Source organism: Ornithorhynchus anatinus, chromosome X1, assembly GCF_004115215.2.
Source record: "Ornithorhynchus anatinus isolate Pmale09 chromosome X1, mOrnAna1.pri.v4, whole genome shotgun sequence".
Taxonomy (NCBI): domain Eukaryota; kingdom Metazoa; phylum Chordata; class Mammalia; order Monotremata; family Ornithorhynchidae; genus Ornithorhynchus; species Ornithorhynchus anatinus.
This window is the reverse complement of record NC_041749.1, coordinates 15261157-15283971: the sequence shown is the minus strand read 5'-3', so window position 1 is coordinate 15283971 and position 22815 is coordinate 15261157. Positions and strand designations below refer to the sequence as shown.

Sequence of the window (22815 nt, the reverse complement as noted above, 5' to 3'; positions counted from 1 at the left end):
CTTTACTCAAGCTCCTTACTAACACTGTACTCAGTGATTGGTCCACAATTATTATTAGTAGTGGTACTGTGGGTCACGCAAAAAAAGCAGAACTGTAGAACTGGTTGTGGTCTTTATGAATATACTCCTACCCATTATCGAATCACACTGTCAGTGGCATTTTGTTTACTTGTGAAGGATACATATGGATAGATACAGAAATTGTTATATACATAGGATAAATGTGTCCTTTGGGTCAAAATGCTCACCTCTAGAAATTCAAATAGAGTGATTGTTTATATAAACCCAGGAGGGTTAATCAGTTTTAAAAGGACAAACGAGCTTGGACCATTGATGAGGACTTGATGTGGGATTTTCATATTATTTCAAATAAACCATCAAGGAATTTTTCAATCATTACACAACTGGAACAAGTTCAAATATTGTATCTTTGTAAAAATCTAATCCCCAATTCTCTAGTCTTCCTAGCCTTCTCTTCCTTCGTTTTTTAAGCCTCATTCCAAAAATAAATCTTAGACTACCAATACACTGGATTTACCTGATCACTCACTGAACAATAACTAGCAAATACCCAGAAAACATGGTTCCCTTTCATTAGTTTGCAACTGTCTTTAAGTAACATTATATTTAAAAAGTTATGATTAGTCAAACTTTACTTTTTATCTGATGAGACTACAGAAAACGAATAAAGTCCTTGAGGGATCTGGCCCATTCAGAAGTGCTATATACATAAACACTTGTCTTTTCAAGAACAACTGCATGCATAGAAATAGAATCTTGAACAGCGTTATCTCTGAACATAAGAACATATGTATACAAACACTGTATACAAATATGTATCTACACAACCCCACACAAGATTGACCTAGGAGCACACACGTTAAATAAGGAACCTCAAAATGTTGTTTTCACACACTTTATCAAGTTGAATGAATCATCTACCAATTGCACAATTATTTACTGAACATAGTTAAGAATTTATTAGCAGCTACTGAGGACATTATTGCTTATCCTTTCCATAGCCTTTCAAGAGCTGGAAAAGTGAAATACTAACAAGTCTACTGTGAGAGAGAGAGACAAATGTAAGCCCCCATTTTACAGAGTTGGGAATTAAGACCAGATGTGGTGGGACTGATCAGGAGGGTTGCTTGAAGGAGGGTAAATCATAACTACCATTTTAAGGTCCCTTCCTGGTGTGTTATTGCTGCATCTCCTCAGTTTGCATGAAGAGGAGGATACAATTGTCCTCACTAAGTAAAAAGATATCAACTCAAAAAGACAAAATATACATAAAAAATAGACTCTCCCCATTAAAGCCCATAGTATTCACCATTTTCATAGTTATGTTGTGAGGACTAATCCATAAAAATACACAACTAAAAACCAAGCTCATTAAGTGCAATCCTCCAGGATAGTAGAACTCACTGACTTTTCTTTCTTTCTTTCTCTCTCTGATTCCCTCACTCTCTCTCTTTCAACCTCATAAGGAGATACCAGGAGGCCTTCAATATCCCTAAACAAATTTAACTGAAGAAAAATCATCTTCCTTCCATCTGAAAGAAGAAAAAGAATGACTCTATATTATTTAGTAAATGAATTACACCTAATAATCCCAAATATCCACTCTTAAGGGAAGACTTACTCAGTGGACAAAAAGTTGGAGGAAATTCTCCTTTGTCTTCTTCTCAGCTTTATTGCTGGCAGCCTTTAAGAGTGTGAGAAACACAGGTTCTAACTTGGCTGATTGATTAATTCATTGATTGGCTGCCACAGTTGTTCAGGAAACCAGCTTGGGTGGGGTGAGGGCACAGCTAACTAACAGATCCTACCTTTGGGCCCAACATAACAATCTTCCATTGTTCACAATCAAATGTAATCTACTTCCAAAGTCGCCCCCTCTCAACTGAACTTGTTTGTGCTGGGAAAGCCAACATAGGTCTCACTCAGCCCTGCCTGCTCTCACTACCTTGGGAAGAAAATCGGGGGCCACAAGGAGCAATACTACAGCATTCACACCGAGATAGATATTCTAAAGAGTAGTAGAAATTTATTAATCATGCATGTGTGATAACTCATCTCAAAACCAAATTAAAGAGAAACATGATGAGATTTAATTTAGAAATTATTCACTTCATTCCTCATTAGAATGAAGGCATTTCCTCTAGTCATGTGGACAGAGAATGTGCCTATTGTTATATTGTACTCTCCCAAGCACTCAGTACAGTGCTCTGTACACAGGAAAAGTTCAATAAATACGACTGAATGAATGAATGGATGAATTGGAAATTTAACCTGCCAGTTGAATGGCATCTGTCTCATATCTTCTCCCTTTTGTTGCCTCCCCACAACCGTGGGGTAGCTTCAGACAAAGAACTAGGAAACTTTGACTGATTGAAAGGAACAGTTGTAGAGTTAAAGCCAAGTAAGGCTAACTGATAAAACTTATCAATCAAGTGGCTTTTATTGAGTGTTTACTTTGTGCAGGACACAGTACTAAAAGCTTTGGAGACTACAATACACCGGAGTTGGAATGCACATTCCCTGCCCACAGGAGTTTAAACACCTTGACAGGTGAAAGGAGCCACATGGAGCTTTCCTGATATTTTTCAGTGAGGAAGGGTAGACTTTTACATCTTGGAACTTTTTCTCATCCACCTCCTCTGAGCTTTCTCTTGGTTAGAGTTAGTAGCTTGGGGGATGGAATAAACTGGGCTAGATCATATCAGGATGGGGTGGAATAAAATGGGAGAAGGGACATGGGAAACAGATTAAAGGAGAAAAAGAGAAAGGAGCTGTAGTTTTATATCTGTGTCAGCTACAGAGGTCCTGATGAGGTACCCCCTCTTGGGAAAGAGGAAATCTCCACACCTGGTTGGTTTTGGGTTATTTAATTCTTTATATTCACCATAAAAGAGTGAAAATTGAGATTTCACTCAACAATTCCCTATCCCATTTTATGATGGGTTGGCCTTCTTTTTGACAATTTCATATTTTTAAAAAATGGGTGGTATCATCTTTCACTTCTCTTGGCAAGATACAAAAGCAGACATGAAGCACTGATTTTGTGGAGACAATGAAGCCTTAAGGCTCAAACCGAAATAAATTTCATAACTTCCCCTGGTACCTCGACTTGAGTGTCAGGGGTCTTGGGTTCTAATTCTGACTCTGCCATTTGTCTACTTTGTGATCTTGGGCAAGTCACTTAACTTATCTGTGCCTCAGTTACCTCACCTGTAAAAATGGGATTAGGTTGTGAGTTCACTTGGAACAGCCTGATTACCTTGTATCTACCCCAGCGCTTAGTACAGTGCTTGGCACATAGTAAGGGCTTAACAAATATCATTGTTATTACTATTATCAGGAGCGTTTTAAAATATGGAAAATTTTGGCTGTCAAATCTTTGACACTCTTAAAGGTTTCTAAAAATGTGAAATATTTTAAAGGGGACCTGCTGATGTGTCTCTGAGGAGAAGGATGCCAAGAAGTGGTAAAGTGGAGTGCTCAAAATTGGGCTCAAAAATTGGGCTGTGAAGGGTAGTAAGAGACAAAAATTGAAGTATGCACACAAACATTTCTTCTTCTTTCTGTTCCTAGAGTCTGCTTAAATGCTCTCACACTCTTACAAAGCCACTAATTTCTTCATATATCAAAGAGACATTACCAAGCCTTGAAGGTGCTTTGTACATGTTCTGTTCAGACTCTTCAAAATGATTGGGAGAGCCTTATTTCTATCTCTTGTCAAAAAACCTTTGGATACAATCACCTGCAAAACTTTAAGCCTCCTGAGTGGAGACAAGATTTCTGATTGGTGAAAGAGGTCTCTGCCTGCCCCTGGTTAGAACACAGTAAAGGAATAAAATGGCAGTGAAATAGTGAGTAAGACTTGATATTTGACAAACAAGAAGAAAATCTTCTAAGGACACCAGTACCAAAAAATACCAAACCTTGATGTTACCTGGCTGGAACACAAAACCTTACCTTCTACTAAGGAAGTCAGGAGGGTGACATTGGCTGCTTTCCTTCGACCTGCTGGCAAATTCAAACCCAACCTGTCCAATTTTTCTCTCAAACAGCGTCCCCCATTCTTAGATTTTGCTCTGTCAGAAAAGAAACCAAACCAACATTTTTTAAAAAAGAAGTTTTTAATCTAGTTAGGGATCCAGAGAATAAGTGTGTGTGTGTGTGTGTGTGTGTGTGTGTGTAGGAAGGTAAGCAATAATATGTGTGCGTGTATTTGGCCCCACATTAATTGGTCTTACCTTCTCAAAATGCCCCCTAGGAGAGAGGCATTGAGGCACTCGGGTGGGGACAGGCGCCTCTTGACTTCAGCGATGGTCACTTTATATTTAGAAGTGGAGCTGAGTAGAGACAAGCGGCCAGGGACAGAGCAAAACAAATCTGTGGGGTTTACCACACAGGTCCCACCTTGAAAACAAAAACAAAACCAAGGCAAATAAAGTATCAGCTAGTAAAGGGTCTGACAGTGACTTAGGGAGACTTTTCTCTCAACTTGGGGGACCAGTGCACCCAGGGTAAGCCTTCCATAAACCAAGTTGTTTCCCTCAATGATCACTGTTTCGCATCTATGACACAACCCCTCCCAAATCATCCTCTGAAAGTTGTGAACAAGTCTAACACAATTTCGTGTTTGGCTGTCCAATGGACACACTCCTCTGGAGGACCAAGCATTTCAAAAAATTGAAGCCTGAAACGCTCCTCAACTAACCTCAGGATTTCCCTGGAGAGCGAAGACTGTCCACGAGGCCAGTTTAGGCCAGTTCTTCCTGGTCAAGCAGAGGATGTTTCTTAACTATTTCTTTCTCTCTGGAAGACCCCATCTCTTATTGACCTAGGAAACGCGGGGGAGTCCTGAGCCCAGATTTGGGGTTGAATTCCCGTCCCCGGGCTTCTTGCCAAAAAAGAGCTAAGACCTGCGCCATGGATACCCGCTAGGATGGGGCGGGAGGGAGGGATCCAAGGGACACTGTGGGAGACCGAACGGGGTTAGAATGTTGGAATTTGTCCTAGTTCCCTCCAAACAAGGCTAACAAGCGGGGCCGAACGGGTTGGAGATTTTGTCTCCGAATTCTTGTTCTTTTTTTTTTTTCTGAGTGGATGCGGGCCAGCCGAAGTCGGGGAAGACACCCGGGTGCAGTCTCGGGGTGCTGGACAAAGGCTTGGTAATGATCCCCAACTCTACAACCCACTATCAGCTAGGCATGAGAAGCAGGGCAAATCTGCGATGTTCTAGTTGGTACTCACCCATCTCCCTCCCTCCCCATCGTCTTTCAGGATTTACAATCTCACACCTCACATTTCCTCTCTGATCCTACTTGTGCCATGGGCAGGATCCGGACTGGTAGAAACATACAAAGCTTCTTTAGCTCGCCTTTCTCTGCTTCTTGGAGCCGGGGCGACCTGGTTTCTCCTCCTTTCTTTCCACCCTTCTCTCCTTCCCTCCCTCCCTCTCTTCCCTCGACATTCCCGACGGGGCGGAGGGCCAGGATTAGAGTAGAATTTTTAGATCAGGTTCAGTAGTGTCCCGGGCGTCAAACACTCTCAGATCTCGGTCCCCAGAGCTGTCAGCACCTCAGGAGTGAAAACATCCTGAACTCCGGGGTTTGAGGTCAGCTTGACATTCCTTTCCCTGGATGTGGTCCGTGGCAGAAGGATAGAAGTAAATGAGAGAGATAGAAAAGAACCGTCCCCCCGCCAATCCTCCCTTGCAAAGCCCCCCGCCGCTTTTAGGCTGCTACGATGACGACTTTCGGCTCCAGGTACTGCATGTCCAGCTGGGCGAATTCGGCCGGTTTTCACCCCTAACGTTTTGAGGAATGCCTGAAAATCACAATATTAAAGCAACTCTCACATGAACACACGTAGACACATCCGTATTCTCTTGGACAGTCGGGTACATTTAACTGTCACAATCCTATATGATGATGATGGTATTTGTTAAGCGCTTACTATGTGCCGAGCACTGTTCTAAACGCTGGTCTAAGGACATTTGGATTACATCCCAGTGCCGTCTCGTCCACTCGTTTGCTCTAGAAGATGGGGGTGAGGGGGAGGGAAGTGAGGTGGAGTGATTGCCTTCGGATTATAGAAGATTGTGTCTCTCTTGAAAAACAACCTTGCTGGGCTGTTTGAATGGATCCAGAGAGCTACGAGAACTTAAAAACTAAGACGAATAATTCACCATTTCGTCGATTCATACATATATTACTTTTCTTATTACGAACCAGCTCTCCCACATGGCTATGGCCTGTGTTTGCACAGTGCTCAGTGGCTATGTTCTATATATCGTGTATTTAGAGTACATTTTATACACACATGCCAGCACATTGACTAAGGACTTATTTTGTATTAGCTATTGGCAGCCACTTGAGCTGTTTGGATCGTATTTTTTTATGGCGCAGAATCTTTAATGGGAATTTTTCTTCCTTTGCTTTTTATTACTTTCGCAGCTTTGGGGAATCTCTCTTACTCCCCCGAAGATTTAGCAACTGATGAAGTTGACAGTAAAATTAATAATAATAACAATAACAATAATAACAATTGTTAAGCGCTTACTATATGCCAAACGCTGTACTCAGCAATAGGATAGACATAAGCTAATGAGAACCCACAGGAGGCTCATATTCTAAGTAGGAGGGAGTCAGACAATCGTATTTATTGGGAGCTTACTATGCATAGAACATTGTACTAAGCGCCTGGGAGAGTACAATATAACAACATAACAGACACATTCCCTTCCCACAACGACCTATCCCATTTTGCAGATGAGGGAACTGACGCACAGAGAAATTAAGTGACTTGCCCAAGGTCACACTGCGGCGGGGTAGGAACCCAGATCCTATGACTCCCAAGCTCGTGCTCTTTCCACTAAGTCATACAACTTCTCAGTGAAGAAACTGAAATCTTCCTTTCCAGTTAATCTTCCACCACCCCCGCTAACACTCCTCCTGTAATTTATCAAGTGCAGTCAGTTCTCAGTATCTGCAAATTAACAGTTCATGTAATAAAAGCGGATAAACAGGACATAAGTGTCCCCTAGTTCGCAGGGCGTGGGCATTCAGATGCAGGTATTAGAAAAGAATTAGAATAGTAGAAAAGAATGGTGACTTTCTTGGGAAATCCCATACAAGTAAAAGCAGTGGTAATGGTAATCGTATTTATTAAACTCCTACTGGGCGCGGAGCACTGTAGAAAGCGTTGTAAATTAATTTTTAATGTTAGGTGGGAATTAGACATGGTCCCTGTCTCTAGCCAATAGTATTTATTGAGCGCTTACTGTGTACAGAGCACTGTACTAAGCGCTTGGAAGAGTATAATAGAGTTTTTCTCTGCCCACATTGAGCTTGCTTACTGTCTATAGGCAGTGGAGACAAACACGTTGGGAGTGATGGAACACTAAAACATTAAAACATACAACTGAATTTAACGCGCCTTTCGGGTTAAGGCGTTAAAATGGCATATGTATGCTACCAGAGGGCATCATTTGATAATCTAGGACTTTCTAGTCTAATGAAGGGAATAATGCGACCTACAGTAATTGTGTTACTCCGAATGCTTGGGATCTTGCTTATCCGGTGAAATACTGTGAATAAAGTACTTAATAATGGTGTCAAAGATCAAAATATTGGGCTTTTGGGTACTTAAACGAAGCGTTTTCGGATTCGATTTTAGAGGGAAAGCCAACCAGCAGTAGATTTCTTCTCCTTTCCCAGGTTTTTCTTACACCTCTTTTCTTTCTGTTCGTGTCTGGACGTGACCCAACCCCCAAAAGGAGGAGTAAGAGCTGAGAGCAGACCCCGGAGAAGGAGGAGAGGAGGGTTGGGGGGGTACAGGATGGGGGAACCAGAAGGGGCATCTTAAGGTGAGGGGAACAGTATCATTCCGCCTTCTCTTCCCTCCTTCCTACATGAGCTTAATACAGTGTACTTCACCCAGTCGGAGCTCAATAAATGCTATTCTCCCTCACTCTCTCCCGGAACCTTGAAGTTTTTTTCTAGAAAAAAAGGAGAGGAATATACTTAACTCCACCCTCTCCAGATTTGCCCTGGAGATGGCCCCCTCCCTCCCAAACCCCCACCAGTTCCAAAGTCATCCCATTCCATCCTTGCTCTTTCCTAGGCAGGGTCAATGATATCTCCTCACTGGTTTCTGCTCTCCAAGCGCCTCGCTTGTTCTCAGCCCTCTCTGCCGGGCTGGCGGCGGGGCTGACATAATTAGAGATAATCTTGGGAGCAAACGCACTGTTCTGTTCGCCTTACAGCCAAACAGATGTTTACAATTCAAATGAAAGAAATACAAGCGGCAGGGATTTTTTTTTCTTCATCTCTAGTGATCTCTCGTTTTCTCTGACATTAAAAATGTGTAAGTGATTACTGGAGTTTCCTGCCTCTGTAGGTTCTGCAGCTAGATTTACGGGAGGTATTTGTGTTAGCTGAGATTATACTGTCTCCCACTTCCCAACACACACACACACATACACCCTCAGTGGAAACTGCAGGGGCTATTAATTGTAATTAAACAGCAATCAGGGGGATTTAATTGACTTCAAATAGGCCCCTGATACGGCGACAACGCTTTTAATTGCGCTCCATTAGGACGGCACGCGATTCTAGGTATTACAGGATTACTGGGTCCACACGCGCGTCTTCAATAGACGAGCATCGAGAGGCAGAACAAAAGAAAAGAAACAGTGCCGGAATATTGGGGTCTCTTAGAGGGTGGTATGTTTTCGTTTTAATCTCCCTCTGTCCCTGCCGGCAAGTGAATGGGTCCAAGAAAGCAAGTTTATAGTCTGAGCCGATTTTCAGACTAGAAGTAGGAAGAAAAAATTAAATAGGTGAGAAGGCTCGAGGAAGGTCAAATACCTCCATGACTCAGAGACCTTTGATGAATTATTAGGTATTTGAAGGAAAAGTTAGGGATGTAAAACGGTCTCCCCCTAACCGTGGGAGTGACCCTCAAGACAGAAGGGAGTCATTGTGATCGTCTGCAAATACCACCAACACTAGTAATAATAATTATGGCATTTGTTAAGCGCTTACCATGTGCCAAACACTGTTCTAAGCGTTGGGGTAGTTACGGGGTAATCAGGTTGTTCCATGTGGGGCTCACATTTTTAATCCCTATTTGACAGATGAGGTAACTGAGGCCCAGAGAAGCGAAGAGACTTGCCCAACGACACAGCAGACAAGTGGTGGAGGCGGGATTAGAACCCACGTCCTTTGACTCCCAAGCCCGTGCTCTTTCCGCTAAGCCAAGCTGCTTCTAGTAGCATCTGTAGCAATAGTAGTCATACGAATGGACTTTATTGAACCCCTACTGATTGTACTAAGCGTTTGGGAGAAGCCAAATCAACCCATCAGTGCATACTCTATGCAGAGCACTGTGTTAAGTGTTGGGGAGAGTACAGTAGAATAAATAGACACAGTTCCTGCCCTCATGTTTACAGACACATTTCCCTGCCACGAGGAATTTATAATCTAATGGAAAATACCAGGCTGGATGGAAGATTGGTTTTACTCACTGTGGCATCTTCCCATCAAGAGTATATTCCTTTCGTCCTACAATAGGGAACGCGCACATTTTATAACCTGTTCCTATGGCCTGTGGCCTAGGGTAGGGAGACTAGGGCGAGGCGTATCCCGCCCCCTCCTCTTTCAGATTCGCGGCTGAACAAACGGTGCCTCTGGAGAAGTAGGGAGTTGATCCGAATAGGGTACGATTGCACTTATATCCTAACCAGAGCTTGGTTGCGCCTAAGATCCCTTGCCATTGTTTGGGAATTGAAAATCTCTAACTGACCTTGCGATGGGAGGTAACTGAAACAGAAAGGGGACCAGAGAAACCTAATCGGGTCACTGCTACATCCGCACCGACCCTCAGCTACACTGGTGGCCCACGCGCTGGAGGAAAGTGAGGAAGGGAGCATCCTGGCTCGGATGCTATTAGTAGATTTGGGACGACCTGATGCTGAGTTGCTTTTAAGGAAAGATTTTTGTTTTAATCAAATAAGATCTGACAATGTTTGTAGCGAGGCATTAATGCCTCAGCCTTCTCGTGTCAGTCACCTCTAAGCGATTTGACAAACTCAAGATCTCTTAAAACGTGCAGAGTTCAGATCATATTAATTCCCCAAAAATGTTTTGATTCAAAGTAGTTTGTATTTTATGTTGCCAAGGGCAATCAAGATAGAGCGGTTGCCGGTAGCCTGGGTCCCTCTCTCTCTCTTTTCGTGGCCCAGGGGCTATAGCGGTATTTAAGCTTCTGAAATTAGCCTGAGGCTGGAAGGCAGAATGATCACAAAGTGAAACAAGAGCTTTTTACCCTCTTTTTCATTCTTTTCCTCTCGCTCTCTCTCTCTTTTTTGGAGTTTGCCATCACGATTTCATAAAACGACAAAGGGTCATGTGTCACCGTGTTGCCTTTTAAAATTCCAAATATTTAGAGGTGATATCTCCTTCTTGAAAATCATTCCAAAGCAGGCTTCTTAATCTATCTCTCATTCGGGGCTGGGGAAGTAAGGTACTCTAATGTTATATTATTATCATTATCATCATCTTCATCATCATCATTATCTACTTTTGATGTTGCGGCTTTGGTTACAATTACTCCTAATTTACTCACCCTGGGACATGACAGGAGAAAGCGAATTTCTACTAACAGTAAAAAAAGCCTGAGAAGATTCATGAAAAAGAGAGAAAGAGTGGATTTTCTTTTTTAATGATTAAAAACACAGTCGACTACTGTAAATAGGCGCCTCATTTCTTCAAGAGAAGTCTTTTGAAACAGAGTATCTGAATATTCAACGAAGGCAAAGCTCCCCTCTGTCTGTACAACATTAATATGATCTCTGCAGAATTTGGTACTCAGAAATATTAACATATCAAAGCGGGCGCCCGAGGCTAGAGAAGCTATCGATACGAGAGCACTAGGTAAAGTAAAGATTATTGGTTCTGATGGTTAGAGTGGCGGAGCTCGGGGCTACGTCTCGCACACCATTAACTGAAAGTGATAGCACAGGGTTCACTGCATCCCATTCGGCAGCAAATATTTTATCTAGCTAGTAATTACCTCTCCGCCGCCTCTACCTTCGTGTACACCCGCTCTCTAACCGACCCTCATTAAAAGCAGAGCTGCACCGCGCACCGGCTATGTCAGGGAAATGTCACTTGACTCTTCTTTGAGAGAGGAAGGATCAACTTTTCGATGTTCAAGATGCCTCCCCCAAACTGGAAAGAAAGGTCACCCCCACCGTCCCCGCGCCTTTGGAGGTTTTCTTCTTCTTCTTGGGGGGAATCCTTTGGAAACCCCTTGAGATCAAGTCTACAGATCTTAGAGATTTCAAATGGTCGGTAATGAGGATGGGGAGGAAAGTGGTGCAAATTCTAAGATTGTGGATGTCGAATCTGCTTTACGACCGAGGGTGGGTGGAGAGTAAAATCAATGGATGCTACTGGAATTCGGGATTAAGCGGTTCAAAAGAGTGGGAAAGCCTCGTATTCTTCTCCCCCATCCCTTAACCACCCCCCCCCCCCGCCCCACAAACTCTTCATTGGGTCTGCTCTTACTGATTTAAGATCAGGAAAGAAAAAGTGATCTAATGCGGTTCACTCCAGGTGCGCCGAAAGAGTTGCTTCCGTCCCAGGGTCTGTTTGGAGGGTAGAGGGGAGACGAGCACTCTTCGAACCACACACTCCCCCGAACTTGAAATCACTAGGCCATTTGGCTGCAGGGGAACCAGATTCCTCAGGGAAATCGGTCTCAGCATGCCCGGCAGGATCCTATTAGAAGCTTTTCTCCATTTGTACTAGATTTTCCTTTGCTTTCTATCTCTGTCGATCCTTAAATACCTCGATCGCTTTCAAGACCAAAAAAAAAAAAAAAAAAAAGCCACCAAAAAACCCAACAAACTAATTCCCCCCGCTCCCTGAAAAAAAAAATAAATAAAATCAACCCAGTGGTTCTCATCTTGGCCTCATTCGGTCCCGATGATAACTGGACCTCTGGACAAGAATTGGAGAACGCTTATGAAAGGGAGAAGAGGTGGGGAGCGGAGGGAGTAGAGTCCAGTCAAATAGTCCCAACTTCTCCCTCTCTCTTCGGTAAAGGGTTTCGAAGCCAGTGTTAAGAGGTGCAAATAATAGCCCTTCCATCTTAGTATCTTATGGGGATGGCACTTACCTGGAGGTGGACATATAGGAAACAGTCCCCCCCGCCCCAAGAGAAATCCCTTTCGTGTCTTTCTGGCTTAAGAGGACAAAGTGGTGGCCCTCCAGCGCACAAGTTCCATACAGTAGAATGGCCCAACCTCCTGCAGGCTGATAATTTTCCTGCCCGGCTGCATTATGCGCTCCGATCGATATCACCCTGGCCTTACTGCCAACGTTTATTTTTTTAAAGGAGGAGGATAAGGGAAGGACAGGGAAAAGCCAAACACTGCAACAGTCACTTATCTCCGTAGCGGCGAAGGAATCTGATCGGTGGCGCTGTCCTTCAGCACCATCTGCCCTCTCCAAGCTGACTCCTTGGAAGCCCAGCTCTTACCTTGCAGGATGCCACACCACTATCCCCTCTGTTTCAGGCTAAACGCCTTACCTGTCTCTATTTCATTCCTTCATGTCCCTCCCACGGACCCCACCGTTTGCTCTCGTGGGTGATTTACGAGATCCCATTCTTTGATCTGTTTCAGGATTTATCTCCTTAAAGTAAAGCTTGTTGGCCCCCTAATTCCAACCTCCGCGTTCCTCTTTTGCATCTGGGGAGGGGCCCGAAGGGGCGTATTTTAAAATCTTCCTTCTATCTTTAACGGAAAGAGAGGGAATCTAGCAGGAGCTCAAATGTCTCCCTGGGTTTGGCAGGGTTCGGCCCTCTCCCCATCAGCCATTTGAAGGAAAATTATATCCCAACCCAGGACAACGCCTCCGTCCTCAAAGCACAAAAGAGCGCACTCGCTCCTTTTCCCTGCATTTCAGTGCCATGGCACGAGGGCATAACGTTGGAAAACGGCTGAGGAGGGTAGATCTGCCCTTGCAGCATCGAGTCCGGAGGAGTGGATTCATGTTCGTTAGGAAGATGAAGTAGCAGCTGGCCTCTCTCCCTTGTCTGAGGTTTGACCATTGAACTCGCTGCCAGACTGGGCCCGGATCACGCGTGCAGCGAGCTGTGATCTTTGACTAATGCCACACCTAGGTCGGCATGGCTCTCCACGTCCCCTTTGTCAGGATGGAGAACTCAAGGCGCGGGTCAGAGAAGGAATGAGCTATTCAGGCTGAACAGAAAAGCTGGAGGGGGTGTGGGGAGAGAGAACAAGCTCTCTCCAGACCAAGCTTCCCTTCGGAGCTTGGTAACTCTGGATTCAGATGTTTTCGTTAACAGATGGGAGGAAAGCTTTTATCCCATCCGGTTAACACCACCCCCTCCCCTCCCCCTTGAAGAAAGAAATGTTCAGGACACTTAGGAGATGGAGAGTGGCGTTTGGACGAGCCTCCCCTGCAGCTTTCCTGGACGCCTTGCTTACCACCCTTTCAGCCTCAACTTAACACCATCGCCTGCAAATATACAGGCGGTGACTGGCACATTTGGGAGCTTAATAAAACTCGAAATTCTGCTTGGCAAGATAGTGTTCCGGAGAGGTGCGGGGAGGGAGCCGGAGGCGATTCTCTCCAGGATCTGCACTTGGGGCAAATCATTTGTCCGGCCCCAAATCGCCTGAACCAGGTTCGGACTTCAGCCTGGTTTCTGCTCTCAGACAAATTTGCCAGAGTTTTTAAGAGTTTGCTTGGGTTTTGGTGTAGTCCTTATCCTCTTCCCCACATTGAAAGCCCTGGCTTAGAAAAAAACATGGAAGGTGAACTGTTGATGTGCTTTTTTTTTTCGATTCGAAAAAGAAGCGATCTCAAGATTTACTTTAAAAAAAAAAACTAGAGCAAAGGAGAGAGGAGAAAAAAGGATGCAGAATCTTACCTCTTCTGATCACCCCGCCTTGTCCGTTGAGAACAAGCCCACATTGAGCTTCCACAGATCCCTTTAATAAAAATCAAACACAGACACAGATAGATGTCAAAACTGGTTGGGCCGGTTCCCACCAAATACCCATGTCTATTTTTTGTTTTGTTTTGTTTTTTGAAGGGCGATGAGGATTGAACAGCATTTCTCAGTATGAACATGAACGTCACCAAACACCGTTGATAGGAAAGGGGAATCCAAACTGATCTGGCCATTCCAGGATTCGGTTGCCACTGAGGTGTGCATTTAAGGATGGGGAATGAAAACAACAACAACAATTACTACAGTAAAAACTCGCTTCAAAGCGCTATCATTCCTCTCCGGGGGCCTCCAGCTCCCGAACTGCTACCCTCTGAGCCATCCATCGCGGTCCACATCCCACACCCAGATGGAGCAGACAGAAGGCCGTGCGACGCGCGGCCAATGTCGCGCTGCTAAGCAATACCTACATGACTGTAGCTCGAAGGAAAATACCCCACCCAGGCGACTCGCCCCCATATTCCCTCTGCCCATTTTCTGTTTCAGATCCACTACCGATTTAGAAATATTTTGAGCCATACTTCGGGGGACAGTTCACCTATTTTTAGGTCGGGGAAAAAAATAAAAAAAAAAGCTTATGCTCAATGAAAATGTGTTAAAGCCTCATTTTCCTTTACAAACAAACGAGGTATTGGACATGAAAGAGACCTTAAGGGTGTTAACCTACCCAACAGCCCGTGAAGAATTTAGTAAATGCAGAGAGAGTCAGCGCATAATAAAAACCTACTTTACAAAACAACCTTTACAGTCCTGGCTCCTTTTCGCCTCTCCATTTTCACCATATTGAAGCAGGCCTGTAAGACACCCCTTACCCCCCCTTCCCACTCTCGGACACCCCCCTCCCTCTTTCCCCTTTCCTTTTCAACCCACTCACGGGCTCTTTCTCATTTTAAATGTTCTGCCTTAAAGTGATTATCAAATCAATATGAAAAAAGAAAAACTTGGAGCCTGGGCATAAATTAGAGCGGTGATGGGAAAAGGTGTGACAGTTTCCTTTGTTGGCCATGGCAAATCTTTTTAGGCCCCTCAAAGGTGGAGCTGAAGCCCCAAGACTGTTTGCATCTGTCAGGCAGACTTAAACCGCCCCGCAAACTATTGCCTGTTCACTTAAAATTCTGTGCAGGGAAAAGTATATTTACATTTGTTGCATTTGAAATGAGGCATCTGCTGATGAATGTTTTTAAAAGGAAGAATTAAAAGGAGAGAGACCGGGTCCCCCCTCTTTTCTCCCCCAACCCTTTAAAAAGTAGCTGGGATTTTCTCTCTCTCTCTCTCCATTCTGCCAACCAAGACCAGGAAAATGGAAAGAAGCCCCAAATGAACTTGCTGCTGGTAAAAAGAAAAAAAAATAAACCCAGGTTTTGCTGCTTTCCCGGGTCTCGCCTCGATTTACCCTTCTTCGTTCCAGAAGGCATGGGGGAGACTTGCAGTTACAACAAGAGGGGAGGGGGATGAGGGTCCCAAACTCTAAGACATGTTCGAGGTAATGGGATATGGAATGACTCCAAATCGACAAACTGCTTTTTCCCCACTCTCGCGCATTGTTAAGATGTTTATTTTCCAAGAAGAAGCGAATCTGCTTCCCTCTGCTTAACAAACTTTTTTTTTCTCCCCCATAAGTAAAACATGTTGTTTGGTCGGATGACATTGCATAAATGACCAGTTGAATGGCACTAAGTCGAAAATTGGATAAACTACGGTGTTCTTTTGCACAGGATTTGCTCTTTGTCTGGTTCTAGCAAATGTTCTAATCCCCTCTTTTGAAAAATGGCAGGCTTTGTGCCTCGCACAGAAAAAAAATTTGTACAGATACAAAAAAATCAGCAGCAGACGCGGTTATAAAAAGGAGTAAATAGGTTTTAGTTGAGCTAAGCGTTGAATGGCACCTTTTTTTTTCCCCGAGACATAAGGGGATCGCTGTGGAAAATGTAAAAATGCCCCTGAGCGTATAAAATTATTGAGTGAATTTAAATGTAGAAAGTCAAGGTTTAGGGAGCCCCCTCGGCTCCCCTTCGCGCTGACCGAAGGGCTAAAGTTCTTTTGTTAGGCCTAGAAAGGCTTTTTCTTTAATTTTAAAATAATCCCTTGCTCGGAGGTAAATGAGGGGAAACGATTTTCAGTGCGTAACAAGGGCTCTCCTACGTCTCCAAACTTCAGCTTTTCGAGTCTCCAACCCTCGTTGTGGGAACGGAGACCGGGGTGAGATTTGTGGAGATGGAAGAAAAGACTGGATGTGAGTACGGTACCTTGCAGCCGGGTTATGGAAGATGAGGCTGTTTTCAAGGTCATATTTTGTTTGTTTTAAGGGAGGAGGTAGAAAGAATTACACCCGGGCCGTTAAGTTGCTACTCCCCAATGTAGAGTGCGGGTATCTGGAGAAGGGTGGGGGTGGAGATGGGCGAGAGGGTTAGATGCAGTGATAAGATTCAGAGCCGATTTTTCAAATTTATTTTTCCTAATCTAGAGAGTCAGAAGACCTGGTGCATTGGCTCTGAAATCGCACGGTGTCTAGGCACGAAGGCGGACCCACCTCTGGTCGTGCGCCTGCGTCTGGAGAATAGATGCGCATCCAGACCCGCTTATGGAGCCTTTTGGTTTGGTCTTTATTTTTTGCTTCAGGAGATCGCTGTGATTGCTATTTAAGTTTGCCGAGCAGTTTGGACCGGTTTGAACGCAGGGCATGAGGAACAGATTTTTTTTCTCATTCTCCCCCCCCCCCCACTTTTTTTTTTGTTTGATGGACGGTTGGCATATACACACACTCTCACACACCAGAATTGAGGGAAGGATGGGTCTATGAATGATATGGATGGCCACCAGCTAATCTCTTCTTACTGGATCGTGTTGGATAAAGATTGCAGAGAGAGACCTCTCGCGTTTCGGGACCTAGATCACGGTGAACCAATGCAAATTCATGGTTTGAGTCCCTGGCAGAAGGACATTAATCCAGGTGACACTGACTTTGTCCAATGAGAGAGAATGATTCGTCTCCGAATGGTGACCAATTTCTCTAAATGCGTGCGTGTATGCGTGTGTGTGTGTGTGTGTGTGTGTTAGGGAGACAGAAGGGGAGAGAGAAGGAGGGAGGGAGTTCCTCAAAGTTCCTGAAGTGGAAAAAAAAACCCAACAAAACGATTGAAGGGGCATCCATTAAGGGCGGGTGGGTGGAGAGGCAGTATGTGGGGGGAGGAGGAGGAGGTGGGGGGGAGGGAGGAGAAAAATCCGCTGCATGCTTATTTACCTGTAAATCTTCTGCTCCCGAGGCGGCCAGCCCCAGGCTGGGTCCGGGTAGGAGTCTTTGATCTGGGTGCATCCCATACTGGGAACCGTGGCTCATAAGAGACAGGTCGTGGCGGCGGTAAGCATCAAGGCAGCCCAACTCTCGCCTTTGCTCGTCCAAGCAAGAGGACTTGAGCGCCCGGGCATTGTGCAGGTTAATAAAATCAGTGGGTTCCCCGTGGTGGATCTGCTGGTAGTACTGCTGAGAGTGGTGGAGCGAGTTGAGGGAGTAGGCGTCGGGGTTGACTGCAGGGTGGCTGTGTTGGAACTCGTAGTGGAAAGATTGGTGGTGGAGAGGGGTATACTGGTGGTTGGTGGAGAAGTACGGGGAGGCGAACTCGGTGCCGGTGGTAGAATAAGTTAGAGGAGAGGAGGAGGAATAGGCGACGGTGGAATTGGCTACCGACTCCAAACAGCCAAGCTGCATCAAACGGTAGCTGTTTGATCCGTCGTGACGTATCTGGATGGAAGAGGGGGGAAAAAAGAGAGCGAAAAAACTTGAGGTTCGTCTTTTTCCACCACCGAGCAACTCTTCTCCCCGGCACCCGGGATGGCTGTGCGTATGTGTGTGTGTGTGTGTGCGCGCGCGTGTTTGTGAGAGAAAGAATGTGTCTGGAGGTGCGTGCACACACACACTCACGTACACACTCACACCCGTATTTATAGCTGTACAATCAACCCACAACCGACACTTCGAGGAGAGAAAGTCAAAGGCAAGACGTCCCTACTTCTCCAGCTTGGCCGGGCCCCTCCTCTCCGATGAGAGCCCTAAAAGAGGGGGAATGGGCATCCCTACAAGGTCTACGATCTAGCCACTCTATATAGGTACCGGACACGCACCCACACCCTCCCCCTTCCAAATGCGCTCCGGCCCTGCGTGAGCAAAGGGACCGGGCGCTCCGGCTTCAGGTCTTGCTCTCTGGGCTTCAGAGATGGCGAGGACCTATTTCAGCCGGGACATCTGAACAGATCTGACCCTTTCCCTCCTCTCCACCGTCACCACATCACCCCGGACCATTCATCCAGACCAAAACCTCCACTCCACACACCTCCCCCAACCCTCACCCCCGCCCCCGATAGCCAGGACCACTGGGCTGGTAGCTAGCGCTTCAAAGCACCCTTTATCCCCAAAATGGAAAAGCACTAAACTCTCCCTGCGTCTTTTAAATGGTTTTTTTTTTTAATGGGGAAGGGACTGGTCTTCTGTTCCCCTCTTTTCGCCTCTCCCTCCTTGAAAAAGTCCATTACAAAAGAGACCGCAGCTCTCCACCCCCATGCCCACCTTCCTCCTTCCTAGACACGGTACTTTGTCTCTCTGGCTATAACTACTTCATTCCTTCTCTCTCACTAATTCCATCCCCCCCTCCCCACCATCCTTTATTATTAGGATTATTTTTTTTTTCGTTATGGCAACTGTTTTTTTTTTAACGTGGCAGTGATTTGCCCTTTCTGGCGACAGATGTCATAACGAACTTTCTCCCCTTTTCTTCTTTAAATTATCCGAAAGACAGATTATAATTAAATGTAACGGTCCTATATAGATTAGAGCCAGGGAAGCAGCCGCCGCTGCCACCGCCGCCGCCACCGCCGCCGCTCCCGCCACACGCGCACACACACACGCAGGGGGAAGAAAAAAAAATAATAATATAATACCTCGGCATCGTGGACTAGTCCCGGAAAGGTAGTTGACATGTTGGGTTTCTCCGAAACGTTTAAGATGTAATTTTCCCCTCCAAAAAAGAATCGGAAAAAAAATCCAAACTTCTTGTATTTTCCAATTTTTTTAAGGGAAAAAAAAAAAAGATCTAGCGACAGGGCTCTAAATTGCGATGGCTTTGCCCCGATTAGATAGCTCCTCGCCTCGAACCCACTTAAAAACCTGTAGGAACCGAATTTTCCCTCTGCACAAAAGCAGCTCCCTGGAACAGATTTTGTACTTGCTGAGTATTTCTTTGGCTGATGTCGTAGGTCCCTTGGTAATATAGAAGTTTTGAAAATTAAGCATCAGCACTGAGTACTGGCAGGACAATAGGAAGGAGAGATTCATCCCAGGAGACAAGGAATAAATATTGTATCTTCGCCTAATAAGGAACTGTAGGTTCTTTCAACATTTTTATCCGTTTTTCCCAACCTTTATCATGCTTTTCTATACAGTCTGAGGTGGGGACTCATCTCGGCGGAGAACCTTTGCACATATTTTATTGTGAAGCTGGAGCTGGAGCCCAGACCCTTGTAGAGACCCAGAAATAGATATTTAGGGATTAAAGCGTCCTTTTTCCTGGGTAAGTGTTCGTTCCGATTGGTTATGCTTCTTTCCAAGCTGCCCCCAGATCCAGATAGCACACTTTGGGGTGCTGCTTTTGCTTAGTGGAGATAATGCTGCTGCTGACTCCTTATTTACATCGAATTTGGACCCTTTCCCCTCTTCTCAAAGGCAGCCTAGGACAGTGGTTCAGACTTCTTGGGCAAATTTAAAAACAATCCTGGTAATAATAATAATAAAAATAATAAATATGAATAATAAAGCCAAGGATGGATAACTCCAACAAGCCACCACAAAGAACTCGTAAACGAGATATGTATTTCTCAATATAAGCAGACTGGTGGTGGATGACAAAAGCTTGTGTTTAGGTAAACGTTGTCTCCCTCCCCCCAGCCCGATTGTTTTCCCTGGTGTTTCCCCTTTTCCCCTATCAGATATCCGGTCGGTCTGGGGTTTTAGGGGACTTCCTAAAATAACCCGAGCAAGGCAATTCCCAGGTTTCATTTTCCCAAGAGTGGACAGGGAGGAACTAACGGCCCCATGGAGCTGTGTTATTCAGGGGCAGGTCGATTTTCAGCAGGCATTAAGTTGACTCCCTCATACCACAAAGGTGCTGCCACTAAGCATCACTCCCACCCCCTACCCCGCAGCGAGCTGAGGACCAGCTCCAACCAGCTCCAACCACAGCCTCTCTGGGCTAGACACGCTCCGAGGCGGGAGGGGGTGGAATCCGTTGGTAATGACCATTTCATTGGTTTTGCTTTTCATTCATTCATTCAATCGTATTTACTGAGCGCTTACTGTGTGCAGAGCATTGTACTAGAGCTTGGAGAGTACAATTCAGCAACAAAGAGAGAGAATCCCTACCCACAACTGGTTCACAGTCTAGAAGGGGGGAGACAGATATCAAAACAAGTAAAAGGGCATCAATTGCATCAAAATAGATGAATAGAATTATAGATGTATAGACATCAAAACAAGTGAACAGGCATTGACTATAAATAAATAGATATGTGCATATATACACCAGTGCTGTGGGGCGGGGAGGGAAGTAGAGCAAAGGGAGCGATTCGGGGCGATGGGGAGAGGAGGGGGAGCTGAAGAAAAAGGGGGGCTTAGTCTGGGAAGCACTTTTAAAGTGCTTGAGCTGCAAAGGGGTCTTCCTAGTGAGCTACAGGAGAACGGGCATGTGGCCTTTTTCTTTTTTTGACCCAAGTTTGGGAGGTTCATTACATGGCCAGAGCACGGGCCTGGAAGTCAGAAGGACCTGTGTTCTAATCCCGGATCTGCCACTTGTCTGCTGTGTAACCTTGGGGCAACTCACTTCACTTCTCTGTGCCTCAGTTACCTCATCTGTAAAATGAGGATTAAGACTGTTAGCCTCAGGTGGAACAGGGACTGTGTCCAACCCAATTTGCTTGTATCACCCTAGTGCTTAGGACAGTGTCTGACACATAGTAAGCCCTAAACAAATACCACTATTATTATTATTATCTTTTCAAGCAGATTCTTGGATTCTTTTCTGTTTCTAAATAGACAAAGGCATCCATACACAGACAAGAATGGAAATGCGTTGTCTTAGGGAGTGGTTGAGTGTGAGGTGGCGAGAGAGGGTGTGGACTCTGAACTCTCAAACAAGACCCTCTCTGTCGGAGCAGGGCAGTTATTCATTTATTCATTTTTTTTCCATTTTGGCCTAATGAAGAGAAGAGGAGGAAGAGAAGGAGAGAGTAAGAGAGACAGACCTGGAAGGAAGAGAAGGAGCCTGGAAAAATGAATAAGCCTCTCACTCCTAGGGGGTGAGAGGTGGCTTTGGACACAGATCATCTTGACCCTGAAAGATCCAGCGTGCATCCCTGACGGTTCAGGAGCTCCTTTTAGCTTCCGTGCTGTTGGCGTTTGCTTTTGTTCTTCATAATGTTCACTTAAGGGAGGAAATGAGCAAACTACTCTCCTTGGGTGGAGATTCAGTTCATACCCGCCTGCAAATACCCTAATAGACAGACATCTGCCAAGACTCTGCTTCCTCCCCCCCACCTCCCGCCCCACCACTTCTCCTTCCCTCCACTTCCCACCCCACTTCCAGGACTGTTTCCTCCATAGAAAAGGTCTAGCTTCGACTGTCCATGTGGATCAGCTTTGAAACAGTTGGGAGTCTACTGCTAGGGAAACAAAGTGACTTAGTGGAATGAACCTGGGCCTAGGAGCCAGAGGGCCTGGGTTCTAATCCCGACTTTGCCACTTACCAGCTGTGTGACCTTGGGCAAGTCACTTTAACTTCTCTGTGACTCAGTCCCCTCTCTGTAAAATGGGGACTCAAATGTTCCTCCACCTTAGATTGTGAGCCCCATGCGGGGCCTAATTATTTTATAAACACTTAACAAATATTATGATTATTATCATTATTGGAGAAGGGCCGGGCGGAACCAACAACCAGCTGGGGAGCTCTCAGCTGGAAACAGCCTCATCTTCCCATCCTCCCTTTCTCCACATCACGAAGCCCCTAGATTAGTCCTAAGAGGCTGGGATGCCTACTGAAGGTCCTGAAGATCTAGGAGACAGATTCCTTGGTGAAGAATGTGCTTGCTGTTGAGACCCAATCCCAAAGAGCTGGAGCTCCTAAGGTCAAACACAAGTAGTATGGAGATAGTGGGCTGGAACTTCTAAAATGTCTTAAAAATGATATTTTTAAAGCACTTACTATGTGCCAGGCACTGTTCTAAGCACTGGGGAAGATACAGAGTAATCAGTTTGGACACAGTCCACGTCCCACATGGGATTTGCAGTTTTAATCCCCATTTTTTAGATGAACTGAGGAACAGAGAAGTATAGTGACTTGCCCAAAGTCACACAGCAGACAAATGGAGGGACAGAGACTAAAACCCAGGTCCTTCTGACTCCCAGACCTGTGCTCTATCCATTAGGCCACAGTGCTTCTCCTGAGGGTCTCTTCCTGTGGACACTGGTATTCTTAGACAACCTAAGGGAAGGCCCTAAATGTTCTTCTTGGGTTTAGCCCAAGATCCTGATTGCCATTCTCAAAACCAGATCTCTCTGAAGAAAAAAAAAGGGAATTTATTGATACCATAGCACATATTGATCAAGTTTTCTTTCCATCTGTTGTTTTGCATGACTATTCCCCTCCCATTTTTTAAAGAAAACATTTGAGCCGAGTCAAGTGTGTGTATATGTGTTTGTATGAGGATCACCAT

General features: G+C 45.2%; 1 protein-coding gene across 1 annotated transcript in view; it reads right to left on the bottom strand.

Moving 5' to 3' along the window:
* The window catches only part of TFAP2D (transcription factor AP-2 delta), a 46929-nt gene extending 29095 nt beyond the window's left edge, over nt 1-17834 (bottom strand). Inside the window, exons 1-4 of the mRNA XM_001509544.4 lie at nt 17303-17834; nt 13981-14041; nt 4260-4425; nt 3979-4097 (exon numbers count right to left, since the gene is read on the bottom strand). Coding sequence (XP_001509594.2) covers nt 3979-4097; nt 4260-4425; nt 13981-14041; nt 17303-17767 — 811 coding nt within the window. The 5' untranslated portion in view covers nt 17768-17834. The remainder of the gene's footprint in view (nt 1-3978; nt 4098-4259; nt 4426-13980; nt 14042-17302) is intronic.
* Nucleotides 17835-22815: the final 4981 nt, after the last annotated feature.